The 15,870-nt window shown below is 39.2% G+C and overlaps 1 protein-coding gene across 2 annotated transcripts; it reads right to left on the bottom strand.

Moving 5' to 3' along the window:
* Positions 1–3,775: 3,775 nt before the first annotated feature.
* On the bottom strand, positions 3,776–15,667 carry slc25a24 (solute carrier family 25 member 24). 2 transcript variants are annotated; one of them, XM_064332093.1, is made up of 10 exons: positions 15,081–15,667; positions 12,476–12,602; positions 12,024–12,111; positions 10,587–10,698; positions 7,121–7,279; positions 6,241–6,393; positions 5,367–5,474; positions 4,985–5,152; positions 4,660–4,810; positions 3,776–4,502 (listed from the first exon to the last, which is right to left on the bottom strand). In XM_064332093.1, the coding sequence occupies exons 1-10, from the start codon at positions 15,261–15,263 to the stop codon at positions 4,321–4,323; spliced, it is 1,431 nt and encodes a 476-aa protein (XP_064188163.1). In that variant the 5' UTR covers positions 15,264–15,667; the 3' UTR covers positions 3,776–4,320. The 2 variants fall into 2 exon arrangements, with proteins under 2 accessions (XP_064188163.1, XP_064188164.1); XM_064332094.1 differs by lacking the exon at positions 15,081–15,667 and having other exon boundaries at positions 12,005–12,111.
* Between the last annotated feature and the right edge of the window lie 203 nt (positions 15,668–15,870).

Raw genomic sequence — 15,870 nt, 5'->3', positions numbered from 1 at the left:
AGTGCGAAATTATAACAACAGGCAGTTGCCTGCTTTAGGAACAGCCTACAAATTAAATACATAGATAGGCTGGTGCATTTACTCACTTAATACAGTCCATTACGGAAAGAAAGTGAATGCTTTTTTGCCTATAATTTAACAGAACGTTGTTAGAAAGAGCATGTTGAAATTGTATTACCGAAATAAAGCATGGTTACCTGTGTCTCCGTTTTTATTTCTTTAAAGTTTGTTTTGTTACAATATGTTATACATTATAAGGTTCGCTCATCATAGAACATTGTGAGTCTACATTATCTAGGCTCCGGCACCAATGCACTTCTATGCAAAACAGTCTCCGCCCAAAGCACACTTTCAAGAGCCTGATCAAATCCAAATTGTTCAAGTCTAACAGGAATTGCAGAATACATATTTTGAAGCAGCCACAAAAACCATCCTCAATGCATTAAAACCAAGGGGATATTCTAGATTGTTTGGTCGAAAAGACCTTCCCAGCTACAAGACTACATTAGAAAATCACCCCACGTATCACCACTAACTTCGCATTCAGCCAAGCAGGAAACAGGAAGATTAAACACAGCCTGGCCAGCATCCTAAAAACACAGATCTACTCCATGACTACAAGATCATCTCTGCCTACAAAACAAATACCACAAGGACTACCTGGTGAGCAGCAAACTACCAAAAACATTGGTACACACATGACCTGGTATTTTGCAAACAAGCCAGTATAGTCAAGATCAGCACTACAAACACAACATAATTAATTAAACACTCATAGCCAACACAAAAAGCTGCATATTTTATGTCATAAAGTGTCATCACTGTGACATAAAATATGTAGGAGAGACAGATAATATGGTTAGAACTAGATTAGCACAGCACATACAGTATTTAACATTAAAAACCATAGAGATGCAGTCACACCCAGTGGCTCATATTATTCACCATGCACTTGAGGCACTAGAAATATCGAGCCTTCAAATAAATACAGACATCAACTTGTTGATCACTGCAACACACGTTTCTTGAACATATGTTTTTTGGACCACTATGTGGTCATTACCAACCAAATGTAAATAACAAAAAAGAAGAAGCATGTCACCAGTTCCCCACTCGATTGTGAATTAATGAATGACACTTTGCATTTATACAGCACTTTTCCAGATGCTCAAACTACTTTACAGTGATCAGGCGGAAACTCACCTCAGCCACCATCAATGTGTAGCACCCACCTGATTTTGCTCCAGAACGCTCACCACACAGGGAGAGAACAATTTTTTTGCCTATTAAACCAGGGGATGATTAGATGACAGGTTAAGATAGCCGGGTTGGGAACTTAACTAAGACACCAGGGACCCCCAACTCTTTGCAAGGAGTGTCACAGGACCTTTAATGACCATAGTGAGACAGAACATCTCATTTGAAAGATGGCATCTCCTACAGCACAATGTCCCCATCACTGGAGCATTGTGGATTTTTTATAAAGGGGAAGATACAGAGGGAAGATAGCCCCCTGCTGGCCCACCAACACCACTTCCAGCAGCAACAAAGTTTTCCCAGGAGGTCTCCCATCCAAGTACAAACCAAGCATTTAAGCTGTAGGGTTTAGAGGCCGCACACAGTAAGCACAGTACTTACTCCATTCTTAACCTCACTTTGCTTCTGTTGGGGTTTGTGCACAGGTCCATTATTCCAAAAAAGTCCTTAAATGTCGAGCATCCATTAGGGAGCTTTTATGTTTGAAATTTTGCAATAGGAAGCTCAGACGCTCTGAAAAGACAAATTGACATCTCAAGAGGGAGGTCCTCAGATTCATGCTAAGACATTAAGTTCCATTGTGTGGACCTTAGCCTTGACACACAATTTCTGGACAGGGGTCTAGGATTTAGTATTTAAGTATGCTATCTATTTAAGAGATTTTCAAATTAAACAACATTCTGTAGGTTTTTTCAGCACCGTTTTCATTAGTCACTTTTATTAATGTTGGAAAGGTATCCATGTGTTAGTAGACCTGTGGCTTACTTTTACCGGTTACGCGCAGATGTATTTTGTTAACAATCACTATAGATGAAAATGCCTGACCCAGACAATTTATGCAGAAAACAAATAGACCAGTATACAAAAGAATTATTGCTACGAAGGCTTATTGACGTTTGAAAAATCAATAGACAAATTGAGTTAAATGTTATCACTCCATAACAAAAATGTACGTATCCATATTTCATCAACTACCTTTCAAAAACATTTACAGTTTTGCTCATGATTGATCATCTACCCACAATGAAATATAATTACTATGTTACACTGTGGAAAGCTACTGTACAGTACTGTATAACCTACAGCGGTGTCAAATGGTGTAGTCATATCCTGCATAAACTGCACTGGCCTGCATACACCTAGGAATGCAATAGACAATTTATCCAGTATACTGAGAGATTGATAGAGTGAGTTCAATCTGTAGGTTTAGCATGGCATGATTGCCAGAAGAGGCAGTTAATTCAACGAGGTGTGTTCCGTCGTAGATTTTATACTTTGTGTCACTGACTGGTTATTCCCATATTTCCCAGATGAGTCATTTATTTCCAGCTGCCACGGCCAGCCAAAATAGTTTGGAGGCGTGTTCGGAGGGGGGCATGGAAGGACAGAAAGGTCCCAGAGGAAGCAGAGTGATGGCACTAAAGGATGCAGAGGCCATAAAGCAGAGCTGCCCATCCCTGTCCCTGGAGATTTTCATAGGTTTTAATTTCAACCGTAATTTGGTACACCCGTTTCCATTAATTACAGTAGCAGCTCAACAAGATCTCTAGCTGTTGAATGAAGCGTGCCTTGCTAGGACTGGAATGAAAACTGACAGGACTGTCGAGCTCCAGAAACAGGTTTTGGCACCACTGCCTTAGAGTAATGTTAATTTTCATGTGATCCTTTTGCAAAATTGTAATGTTAGAAAGCAAAGCAAATTTTCAGAACATTTAGTGTATTGTGTGTATGTGTGGTGGGGGCCCAGTGCCTATGAAATGCTTGAGATCTTTGGCTCAATATCTTCCATGTAAACAATGAAGTAACAGTTCCATATTACAAAACCACCTCCATATCCATATACAACAGTAAGAGTGATAATATTGAGTATTCACCATTTACCTCAACATCAGAGGTAGGCAATGAGGGCCGTATCCGTTTAGGGTTTTCACACCAACTTCTGGTCTCAACTACTAAAATACCCCTAACATCTAAGCCATCTGACATTTTAGCTACATTTCTTGAATGGTTTTTATTTCCATATACAGTATGAAACCCTTTTCTGTAAGCTAGTGAATCAGTGTTGGTGCATATCGCCAATTAGCTCGTTTAGTCTGGGTAATTGGTGGAAACAAAAACCTGCCTGCACACCAGCCCTCCAGGGCCAGAATTGCCCTCCCCTGCTCTACATAAATGCAGAAGAATGTTTTGATTATATAACTACATCATACACTCATAAGGGAAGATGCAAAGCTCATAACTGAAATCAATGCATTATATTTCTAAACCACAGGATAGCACATCCATAGCTCAATCAGCACATCATTCATCAGATGTAATTGAGTAGTACATTGGTTGATGTCCACTCAATTTTGGTGTAGTAGCAAGTGGCACTGGTAAACACCAGGTACAAATGATAATAGAATATAATCTTTTTTGAAAGGTTGCCATGTGCAAATGTGCTGTACATTATTGTGCTCTTGGTTCCTATTGTTGAAAATACGTTTTTATATTCAGGAAAGACAAAACAGTCAAATGCTAATATCCAAACAATATTGTATTCAAATACACCTGTAAACAAGACATTATGCAAATAACAAAACTTTGGAGAAGGCAATTTAGTTCACCCATCAAATAAATGAAACTGGCATCAAAGCCCACAGACCAAACCTGCATGAATCATAAGGCACATTCTCCATCCAATCATCAATTGCGGGCTACATAACATGTACAAGTTAAAACTGCCTTTTGAATCCAACCTTACACAGCAGTGGGCTCTTTCTCATAGTGTAAATGATAGGCACTCCAGCCAAATACAAGATTAAGTGCCTCATTTTTAAGGTGCCATTTAACTAAACATATGCATGCAACATATTATAACCAACATGTTTTGAGTAGTATAATAATACCCTTCTATTGCAGATTGACATGAAACTGCACATATAACAACTCTCCTATAGCAAGTAAAATTTGCTAGAGATCTTTGGTAAATCCAATATTTTCATGCCATTGCCCACCGAACATCATCTGAAACATAACGAATGGAAAACTGAATTGAAAGAAAGCCACTGCTGGCTGGGCCCTTTACTTGGAGATACCCAGTGCTGTCCTCATGTACTCATACACCACATAGCTGATGCTGACTGCTGGGATCACTTTCATGAAATTGGGGAGAATTCCTCTGTAGAGTCCAAAAACCCCATCCTTTTTCACAATATTCTTGAATACTTGGCTCATGGACATCGGCTCAGACCCTTCCAAAGAGGCTGAAAAATAAGACCATTCCCTTCATTAATAATCATAGTCCTTCATATACAAGTATTATACTTTGAACTGATACCTTCTTGCAATTCTGTAAATGTATTTTTGAGTCCTTTAAAACCAATTTAATGGGCACCGCTCCTTCATACTATAGTGAATTACCTTGCGCCTGCATCCTAGTTCGCACCAGAGCCAGAGGATAGCTTGCCAGCTGTCCACAAGTGCTAGAGATGGTCCCACAGCCCAGCAGAACAAGCACTCCAGGGTTGGCAGTGTCTTTGGCATAACGTGCTAACCAGGCATTTTTCAGACTCTGTGACAGAGAGTAAACAAGGGTTAGAAAGGATGACCACTCCCATGTCCGTAGACAACGTGTATGGCTTAAATATTTCTTTTCAATGACATTTCAGCTACAACATCTTACAGTAAATATGCAAATCCCTACATTGGAATATGCATCTGACACACTATAAGCAGTCTCACTGACCTCATACACAGCCAGGTCAATTCCAGCATATGGAATGATCCCCAGAATGTTGGGGATATAGCCTTTGTAAAAGGCCTTTACTCCCTCCTTCTTCAGAATCTTCTTGGCACAGTCAAACATTCCCGAATACTGGCCCGTCTTCCGCAGGGTCAGTCTTGTTTTCATCACCTGCCAGTGAAAGAACATACCCCCTCCACATTTCTCCCCTTCGACATACACAAGCAATACTGCATCAAGAACTCTTGCTCACAAATACAGAAGAAAATCCAATGTTCTTTTCAGTTAGAGGAGCCCGTGTTGTCAGTGGCACAAGCACAATCTAGCTGAAATGTGCTGGTATGCTGCTGCCAGAGGAAGAGCATGCTGGGATCTCTGCTCTCACCTCCATGGGGTAGATGACTGTCTGTGCTGTCGCCCCTGCGAGGGAACCCGCCACAAACCTCTCGTGAGTCCGCACCTTCCCACTGTCTGATGACAGCAGCTTCTTATACTGTCAGGAGAAAAAGACACCCAGTCATCACATGCATATACATGCGCACGAAACAAACAACAGCAAGGCATGCGGTTCTCAACAACACTTTCGCAGCCATCTACTACACAAGACATGTAATGTTACACTCACCGTCAGTATTTGTATTTCAAAATGTGTAAACATTACTTGTATTTGAATGTTTATTTATGGTAAGTGTTATGGTACAAATGGAATAAACCGCCCAGCCATGCGGTCTCATGATATATATGCACTTTTGGGGTTCAGCCCCAGGTGCGCGTATATATCATGAGAACTGCACTTCACATGTACAGTGCAGACCGTAAGTAACACAATTTTTGTTGTTTTGGCACTGTACTCCAGGCTCCAGCACATTAGATTTGAAATAAAAAAATGAATATGAGGATAAAGCACTGTCAGCTTTCATTTAAGTGTATTTACATCCACATCCAGTGATCCATGTAGGAATTACAGCCCTTTTTATTCATAGCCACCAAGAAAACTAAACTAAACAATGGATCTAATGCAATTGTCCAACTGTGTTTCGGTATAACTATACCAATGATTGATGAAGACACTTCACTCACTTAAAGCCACCCACTTCAAGTAGCTTACATCATCATGATAGCTTACGGTACTTTAGGTTGTCTGCTTGATGGTGCATAGGAATCACACATGGCAGAAACTGAGCAGTCTAGAAACTGAACAGAAATAGAAACTGAATAATGTACCCAAAGTGTAAGAACATCCATTTAATTCATGTTACCTGTTCATATGCCATGAACTTTATGGCAGTCTCAGGGGCGATTTTCAGAACGTTAACCCCATTTCCTCTCCACAGCGAGGTTACTCCTCCTTCATCCAGCATCAGCTTGAAGCCCCCAACTATACTGATCTTATTGGATTTGGAAGAGTGTACCTGTAATACAATTAGCATGTCACTGCAGTTCTTGCAACAAATCATATTTATTTATTAACATTTATTTGGGTAAACTGAGGACACATTTCATATTTCATATTTAACAGCACGGGGAAGTGAGATAAGTGTAGAATGGCTGGGATCATGTAGCCCAGGGTTTCTAGTCCTGGGGCCTGTTGGTTCTTTTGTATTCGCTTTAAAATAAACAACCAATTTTGAGCCAAGAAACAAAGTAAATTGAATTAACTGTAATGAATATCAGCATGCCCAGGGCCTCTCCAGGACCAAGCCAACAAACACAGAAATATTAGGTGGCTGCATTTATCTAGCAGTCATAAAACCATGTATGCTGCTCCTGTCGAATGGGCAAAGCTAAGCAAAGGTGGACATTGTACTTGGATGAGAGACCTCCTGGGAGAGCTAAGTTGCTACGGGAAGTGATGTTGGTAGGCCAGCAGGGGGCAATCTTCCCTCTGGTTGAATAAACCCCAATGTCCCAGTGCAGGGACAGGGACACCATAGCAGTAGGAGATGCCGTCTTTTGGATGAGATATTAAATTGAGGTCCTGACTCACTGTAGTTGTTAAAGACACCATGATACTCGTCGCAAAGAGTAGGGGGTTCCCCGATATCCTTTTTGTTACAATCTCACCCACATTATGCATTCCAAGGCAACTGTAATTGGTAAAGACAAACTGCAGTGCTTCCAGCCGCGGGGGGCACGTACCTGCATGAACACTTTCATCCTGTCCAGTGGGGCAGTGCCCGTGCGAGAAACCGCACCTGCCATGGCTCCAGACAACAGCTGCTTCCACCACATGCCTGTGACCTTCTCTTCCTCTGTGAACTCATCGGGAATGCTAAGGCTGTCACCAATGTCCAGCACCTGCCATGGACAAGTGGAAAAATACGTAAATATGGACGACCTCAATTATAATTACCTATACCTACCACCTATAACCGCTTAGAGTCCAAGTCAAGGGGAGTTCATGAAACCGAATTTTGCATATCGGTGGCTATGCAGATAACATAACTGGAAAAAATTATTAAAATTATGAAAAAGGTACAATAGCCTAGCACTACATGCTGTACAGGTCTTTGCCTCCCCAGTTATATTATATTAAAAACTATTTAAATATACCATTTCAATTTTAGTGTGTTTCAATTCCATTTATGTGAGACAAATGATATTGAAATTCTATATACTTTCAGAAGTTTAGGAAGGCTGGGGGCTGATGATGATAGGATGCTTATGTAAAGAATACCTAAATTCATTACATCAACCGCTCCTCATGCATCCAACAAATTACAGCAAAAATAACACCAAAATGGTTGATAAGTGTGGACACATGTACAAGCATGTACAAACCTAACAGCCATACAGTTCACCTCCCCACCAGTCACTATTTCAGTGATACCAGTTATGACTGTTAATAGTCTGCATCACAGTTTCTGATTACATGTGATTACAAATATGTTAATTACATATACATTTTGGGATTCATGCATGTGACTGTACATACATGAATGAATACATACTGTGTATAAAAATGAATGAATGGGAGAAGTGAAAAAAACACTGCACTGATCAATAGAACAGATTATTCCTGCACACTGTATGCCAAACAAGAGATGACACAAGCAGCTTATTTCCAGGATTCAGTTCCCTGTTTAGCTGGCAACACAATTTGACAAGAGAGGAAATGGTCAGGATATGGTCAACAATAATGAACTTGAACTGAATATAACCTCACACAAAATATTATGTTGCAAATATCATGCAAGAACAAATTTAACTCTAACTTAAATAATACATTTCATTATTATTTAATTGGGCTATAATTCAATTTTTAATCAAGATAAACACCAACATCTCTTAATAAAATCCTAGACATCAATGGAAAGACATGGAAGACTCAAGGAGATAGCATTTCCCACAGGCTGCATAAATGCAGGTCATCCCTGCCCTGCATCGCCTCTACATCACAAACAATTTACCAGCTAATCCTAGCATAGGACAACTGAAAATAGCCGAAGGCAAAACTGTGATCAGTCACTTAGAGAGCCAACACAAAAAAGTGCTGGAACATAAGCATTCCATTCCTTAACCTCTGGATTGTGCTTCTGGGCTTTAAAAACAAAAAAGAATTGTGAAATTTCACTTCACAGCAAACCTGTTGTTTGGATTTTGACTAAACGAGTACAGAAGAGGATGGTCATTCTCCAAAGCAACAGGATCAGTCAGTTTTAAATGCCCATTTTAACTCAACACATTTTGTCTGCAACATGACTGGGAACATTCACATAAATCAGTCTTTACATTCCAGTAGTAACGGGGTAATGTTTATGAAATCTACGCAATACATTTTTAAAATTTCAATTTTTTTTTACTTCCATATAAACAAAGAAAATAAAAAACCTCAAATGTAATTATTATGATATAAAATTGTCTTAACAAAACCTTAACCATAACGTTAACATCCACGATCGATTCTAATATTCCTGGCCGACGTGGACGTACGTCGGCAATTACCCTACTGTTAATAGCCGAAGCCTAGTATCGACAAAACGTGCCGAATAAGAGTAGCCTATATAGGCCCCTTATAGATTTTATATTGAGAAATTAAGTGAAAGACCATCCAACGTTAGTAGGATGTCATGCCAGGCTGTCCGTCATGCTTGAATAAACGCGGGTGAAGGCATGCAGGTGTGCACAAACTTGTTTTAAAGCCTTAAACATTAGACTACTTTACCAATCACGATTCATTATAATATTTCCGGCGTTCTGATGTGCGTGTATGTAGCAAAACATTTTTAAAATAACTGAAGGTCGAGAAACTGTACCGGTCTAGTACTGTATATGGATACAAAGATTTTATTTTGAGAATTTAAAGTGAAAGGCCATTACCTTGTCTTGGGGACGATGGTAGGTTGTAACGCAAGGTTTTATCACCATGCTTAATTAAACGCAGCTTGCAATGTTATAAGGAAGTTTGCATGCTAGCGCCGTTTTAGAAATAGTAGCTTTATTAAACTACGTGATTCATGCGAATAATTCCTCAAGTAACATCTCTGATCGATTTTCAGAAAAAACGAAAACCTGTACATCTTTCAGCTCTCTTAATGTGTGGTTCATTTGACTAGTCATAGGGCTACTCTTTTCTACTTGTAATTTTATTTATCATCATCACAAGCCTAATTGTAAAATACATTGAATTATATGCTGTGGTATTTCATATTTTTCAATCTTTCACAACTTTTTAATTGCATGGTACTGAACCTCAAATCTGACATCTAATTGTTTTATGCCCAATAATCTTATCTATCGATGTAGGCCTACATGTAACATAACCATGCTTTAAGTAAATATTTATTTTTAAAAAGAGAATATGTTAGTCATTAAAAAAACATTTCTGCTCTAGAAAAAAAATTATCTGTAAATTTAACAGGAGAAATAGCGTTGTCAAATAAAAGCTTTCTGTTACCAAATGTATCAATTTAACCTAAAACTGATGTAATGTGGATGGCACAGAGCCTTTCATAATCTCTTAGGCCATTACACTTAAGTAACTTATTTAAGAAGAAAGTGCTTATCCTTTTACAAATGTTTGGTCTATTGTTGCTGTGCTTAATTGACTCAACAGGTGCCATGTGGCCAAAGTGGCAGATATTTTCTAGCTAACATGCCTTCTTTATCAGGGTGGTCATACCAGTATATGCACATTAGCCTATGTCTGTTCAGCAGTTTTGTCACTCAGCCAATCATCTGTTGTCCGTTTCTATGACAGATATAAACACAAGCCAAGCGGATTAGTAGCCTGCCTGGGTTTCCGTGCTCTCTAATGTTGCAACAGAATATGGTTACGCAAGTCATATCAGTGCTCATTTTTGCCCCTGCCATTATTTTATGCCACCGTAAAGATCAGGACACTGAATAGTAAATGGTTCATTAATCTTTTTTGTGTTCCACTGGCTGATAGTTTGAACATGTAGTACACAGTCCTGGATTTGACCTTTTTTGTTTGGAAGTTATTACAAGTAAGTCTACAGGGAAGTCTGCAGACAGCACAGGCCATCATAGGCACTAGCAGCAGGAAAGAGCCGAGTGTATCAGACTCACATAACTGACCACGTAGCAAAAATGGTCTCTTAAGAGACCACGCACACACACACACATGCACACACACACACACCGTGGAGTGTTTCCAGTAGCGGATGATCTCCTGCAAGTTGGTGGCAGGATTGAAGAGAAAGTGATCCCTCCACTCGTTCCAGTCCAACGTCATGGTGCCGTCAGCGTCAATACTGAGAACAGAGATAAGAAATGACTTCAGCACCTCATTCATGCATGTAAGGAACACACTGTACTACAGACATAGATCGGGGACTACAGGTTACATGGCTGCTCTCTATATACTTCACAAATGGGCCCAAACCAAATATATTTATTAAACTGCTCAGATATTTTATGGGTGACTGACATCAAAAGAGTCAGGTGTTTTGAGACTTTCAAATGCAGCATATTATAAAACAGGTATTGCAGTAATACCATTTAAACATGAATGTACAAAGGAATATTATATCATGATTTTTTGGATCCAAATAAAAGAAAATGGCCAGACAGCATTCTCGTTGAGCTTTTAGTTTTCAGCTCAATTATTTTTTATTTATTTTGACAGAAGCCAAACATTCTGATAAGAACATATAACAGCAGACGGCGTTGCTTCTATGTTTTTTCTACTCCCATTTCATATGCCAGCCCACTTTACATTTTCCTTTCTGCCTCCATACTTCCAGCTGCACCTCCACAGGTGCAGAGACAGGAGTCCAGGGATAACTGAGATGACCAACCCCACTCTGCTCTGCAGGGCACCCCTTCTCCATCCTCTTCTAGCCATTTACAGTTTGAGGGCTACTCTACTGCTGGGGACTGGCCAAAATTTTCCTCATCACCCGGACAGACAAGATTGCTACTTCACAAACTCTGAAGGGTTCTTAAAAATATAAGAATTCATTTTAATAATAGTAATGGCGTTTAAATTTAAATTACTTTATAAAAAATGTACTTAAAGCAAGGTCCTACCTCCATCGTGCAGCTCATAACTTGTGTAATTTCTTATCTTTTTGCATTTGGGAAAATGAAATGATATTATTGAGTAAAAATACAGAGTAACAGTTTTTCCTTTCCCTCGATTGGGGAGGGACTCTGTCAAGGTCTTTATCAGTGGTGCTGCAGGAGAGCTGTGCTGAGCCACCATGTGACCCGAGAATGGTCTCCGCCCAAGTCTCCAGAAAACGTGTTAAAATTTAAAGCCCAACTCCTGGCACTGCTCAGAAATGAGGAGTTAAAGGCTTTCTGACACACTGGTGTGTTGGCTGTGGTCTACAACACACCAGTGTGTCAGAAAGCATCTATTATTTTACACTTTACAACAATGAATGAATAATTTAACCATGGGAATAGCTCTGCATATAGAAACTGCACCATTTTATAATGGTAAAGAGGGTTTTATACACTGAGCACACAGGTACTGTATCAAAGGAGACAGTTGCTGACAGGAGGTGAAGAAAAATAATATTCTGATAATCAACACAATGTAATCAGACTAACATGACAGAAAAGGGTAGACCTGCTAAGAATCTTCTCAGCCTCCTCCTTGGATATGTCCACCCCAATGTCCGCAAGAGACTGCTTGATCTCCATGGAATCAATCCGCCCTGGAGGAAGAGAGTCAAAACGGCATATACCACAGAGATAGCATTCTGTATCTTGCTTTTAAATGTAAAGACATGAGTGGCAACTGTACAATTACCCATTCTGCCAAGTAGGAGACCTTCAATAATTATGATTGCTCCTATTTTAGATCTTCGCTCACAGAATACAGTTTTAAATCCAGTCAATTCAAACCCAAACTTTATATCAGAATTAGCTGAAAACATCACTTAATTCTTGAACGGATTACTTTTCTAGAAGTATAGTTTGTATCATTCACTGATGTCAGTATGTGACAGAAAGTTGCAGACGTGTGTTGGAAGTGGCAGAGAACAGTACAGGTTTTGTGTTCCACGGCTTGTGACGTACCGTCATTGTTCTTGTCCAGGCTCTTGAATGTCAGCATCAGTTTCTTCTCATGTTCTTTCAGATATCTGGAGAATTCATTGAAGTCGAGCCCTGCATCTTTATCACTGTCTCCAGAGGATACTATTTTCTAGTGAGAAGAACATAAAGGAATGGAGTGTTAGGTTCAGAGATGCGACATTACCCAGCAAGAACTGAATAAGGTAAACATGTTGCATATTCACTATCACTACCACAACAAAGAAATATGTATACTGCAATATTAATTACCGTGTTACAGTTTATTGGGAATGCATATTTCATAGATAAAATACCTGATGCAATGAATTATGTCACACTTCTTCCATCTCCCTCTACCTAAGTTATCAATCTGCTGCTGTTGTTGATAGGCACGGTCTGAATAATGAGACAGTACTTGCAAATGAGACCCTCAATGGTGCTGGACAATGTTAAACTCTTTTTTCTTTAACCAAGAATGTCAGAAATACTGTTCCACACCTTAATTTCATTTCCATACCCTGCCACCTAGTGTTTTTTCAGATTTTTGTTTTATATTGTGGCTACTCAATAGATTTGATGAACAAATTGCTTTCTAACTTAATTTACAACGGCAGTTAAATTATTGTTAAAGCCTAGCAGTCATTTAAACAACATGCACATTTAATTTATTTCAACAAGTGAGAATTTTCCATCTTTCTTTTCTCCCCCAAGTTGGGATGCAAAATTGTAACCATTGAACTGCATCTTCACTGCAGTATCTTCCTTTAATTTCATCTGGCCCCCATTAGCTGCTACTTTGTCAGCTTTGGGATTAAATGCTCTGCAATGGCACTGGGGAACTGTGGGGCCCAATCAACGAGGCACAGTTACTGAGCACTGGGACATGCAATGCCCCATCAACAAACCCCATTACGATTGCATCAATGCTGAATAAATTAATGTAATCGACAAATGTAAACAGACTAAATGAAGCATTTAATCTGTATGGTACCAAATAATGTAGCAAGTGCAGTATCTGTAATTGGTAAGTGTAAAATGATTGGTTTTCTTATCAAAACACACTCATCCAAATGCCCACATCTGCCTTACATGTCACCTTACCCTGGTCATTTATATAGCTGAGTTTTTACTATAGTACAGCAACACATAAATGTAATTCAATGTGTATTTACCATATGCACAAGCACTGCTACAGTGTCAAAAAGAGATAGCTCAATTAAATAACTGTTCACCATGATGTCATGTACAATAGCATCTTCTCTATACATGTCTGTGCAGTATGATGAGATCTGGGTAGTCAAAACATTTCTTCATTAAAATGAATTTTGGGATAGATGTAACCATATGTGAGTTCATCTACTTTTACACCCCATATACCCTGAACCCATGTAACTCTAGATGTGTGTATATTATTTACATTTATTCAAAACAGAGACTGTCCTTTCAGGACCATTTAAATGTACTGAGACCATCCTGTGACACTGTCCAACTGTGAACACAGATACTACACTTAAATATAGCCCACTAAATAACCTACTTTATGTCATTGTATTATATGCATTTTAAGTCCCAGTGACACAGCAGCATAATCTGCCTAAGAGGAACTTTTTATACACCACATTATAACTTTATTGAGAACAGTAGAGTCAAGAGACAGATGAGCATGTATCTGATACTGGCTGCTGCTACTATACAGAAGGGAAGTCACTCCTGATTAAGAGTGCAAAGTATATGTAAATATATATTTATCTGTTATCTATAAGGCAACCATTGTGAGTGAACGCCAAGGAATGCAAATTCTGTCTGAGGAATAAAGGAGTGCCTTAACCTGAGTCTCACCCAGCCGTAAAACCTCACCTTGCCTGTTTTAACCCTTCAAGTCAATGTTGCCCTAGCCTACAAATGTATGTGTTCAAAATTCTCCTAGTGTAGAGAACTGGCAATATCTCTGTAAGGACATCTATTCATTTGTATAAAACTTAGGAAAGCAAAGAAAATACACATTACGAGAACCAAATGGGAATTTGCTTATTAAGCACAGGTAGACAGATAACTCTTATATGTATTTTTCATTGTGAAAGCTGCAGTTTACGAAACGTTAGCTAATTTCAAAAGTTTCAAATTAGCCGAAGGATCCAGTCATTTGAGGATATCACTATACCAAATCACGTGTCACACTTCCTACAAAAAACGCTATATTTACTTTTACTGTATTTTTAATTGTTGGAAATAGTTTTCTTGGAAAAGTGCATGTTGTAGGACAAACTACAATTTACGGATGAACATTTTAAGGTTTGCGTAAAAAGAGGCCAATTTCAAGTGCTTGCAACTTCCTTTGTCATATTTAGCTATAGCCTAATCTTGGAACACCGAATTGTGCTCCCACCGCAGCTGAGTCTATTGAAAGAAGTTGCGAACCACTTCCGCAAAATGAAAGATGTTGCTATTCTGATAAGTACATTGTTTCTACCTCTGAATCAGTAGGAAAAAAAATAAGTTTAAGGTATTTTAGTATGCATCAGATTAGCAACCATTTTACAAACATGACTCATATATGTAGCCATCACCAAACGAATGCCATCGAAGAGACGCAAACTGTCAGATTTACCTGCGCTGCACCTTTATCAAATGCTATCCCCATCGCTTTCAGGCCCTCTTTCAACTCAGAAACGTCCACTTTCCCATCTTTATTAGTATCCAACTTCTCAAACAGATCTTCGTAAGTCTTCATACCATCTTCACCCAAGCAGTGTGAATCGGTAAAAACAAATTTTCTCAATGCCTGATACATTTTGCTAGTATTAAAGTATTAAACTAACTCAAATACTTAAGTTCCAACAAAACGCTATTTAAGACGGGGAATTAACAACTGAAGGAAAACAGCGGCTAGACTTCAGTGAAGCGAAATGGAATTCACTGCCCAGTGTCCGCACGAAAGATAAGGTAGGCTACTCGGTACTCGCTAAAACGTCCCAAAAGTAGTCCGGTGCTTGTCATCCGCAAACAAGATTCGATTAGAATCCGCAAAGAAGATATACTATTGCAAATGCCAGCTTTAGGCCTAAGAAAATATGATCGAAACGAGTAGATCTTTGGAGGAAGAGGTGGGACTTGTGATGCAGTGCGCTGCTTGGAGTTCTCCTCTTTTCAGTGACACGCCCTGTTGCGGGTGCTTCCAACAGTATTTCCTTATATTTTTGTAATTCTATGGTACTGACTTTTGTGAGTGTTTATATCGTTTTTCGCGACGGATATGAATTTTTATTATGACTCGGCTCAACTTCCCTTCTCAGTGGGCGTTAGCAGTTTGCTCCTTTACTATTACCTTACGTGTGCACTAAAGGGACAAAATGGGGCGTCAAACCCCCCATACTACGTGGTCACGCTAGAGGCAATTT

The sequence above is a fragment of the Anguilla rostrata genome, chromosome 4 (assembly GCF_018555375.3).
Source record: "Anguilla rostrata isolate EN2019 chromosome 4, ASM1855537v3, whole genome shotgun sequence".
Lineage (NCBI taxonomy): Eukaryota > Metazoa > Chordata > Actinopteri > Anguilliformes > Anguillidae > Anguilla > Anguilla rostrata.
The sequence above is the reverse complement of the archived record's forward strand: the minus strand, read 5'-3'. Positions and strand labels throughout refer to the sequence as shown.

Excerpts from the sequence above, each read along its gene's own strand:
- slc25a24 (XM_064332093.1), bottom strand. The coding sequence starts at position 15,263 with ATGTATCAGGCATTGAGAAAATTTGTTTTTACCGATTCACACTGCTTG. Across the intron at positions 6,394-7,120 it reads GGATGAAAGTGTTCATGCAG|GTACACTCTTCCAAATCCAA; the intron begins GTACGTGCCCCC and ends ATTGTATTACAG. Across the intron at positions 5,153-5,366 it reads CAGTCATCTACCCCATGGAG|GTGATGAAAACAAGACTGAC; the intron begins GTGAGAGCAGAG and ends TTTCACTGGCAG.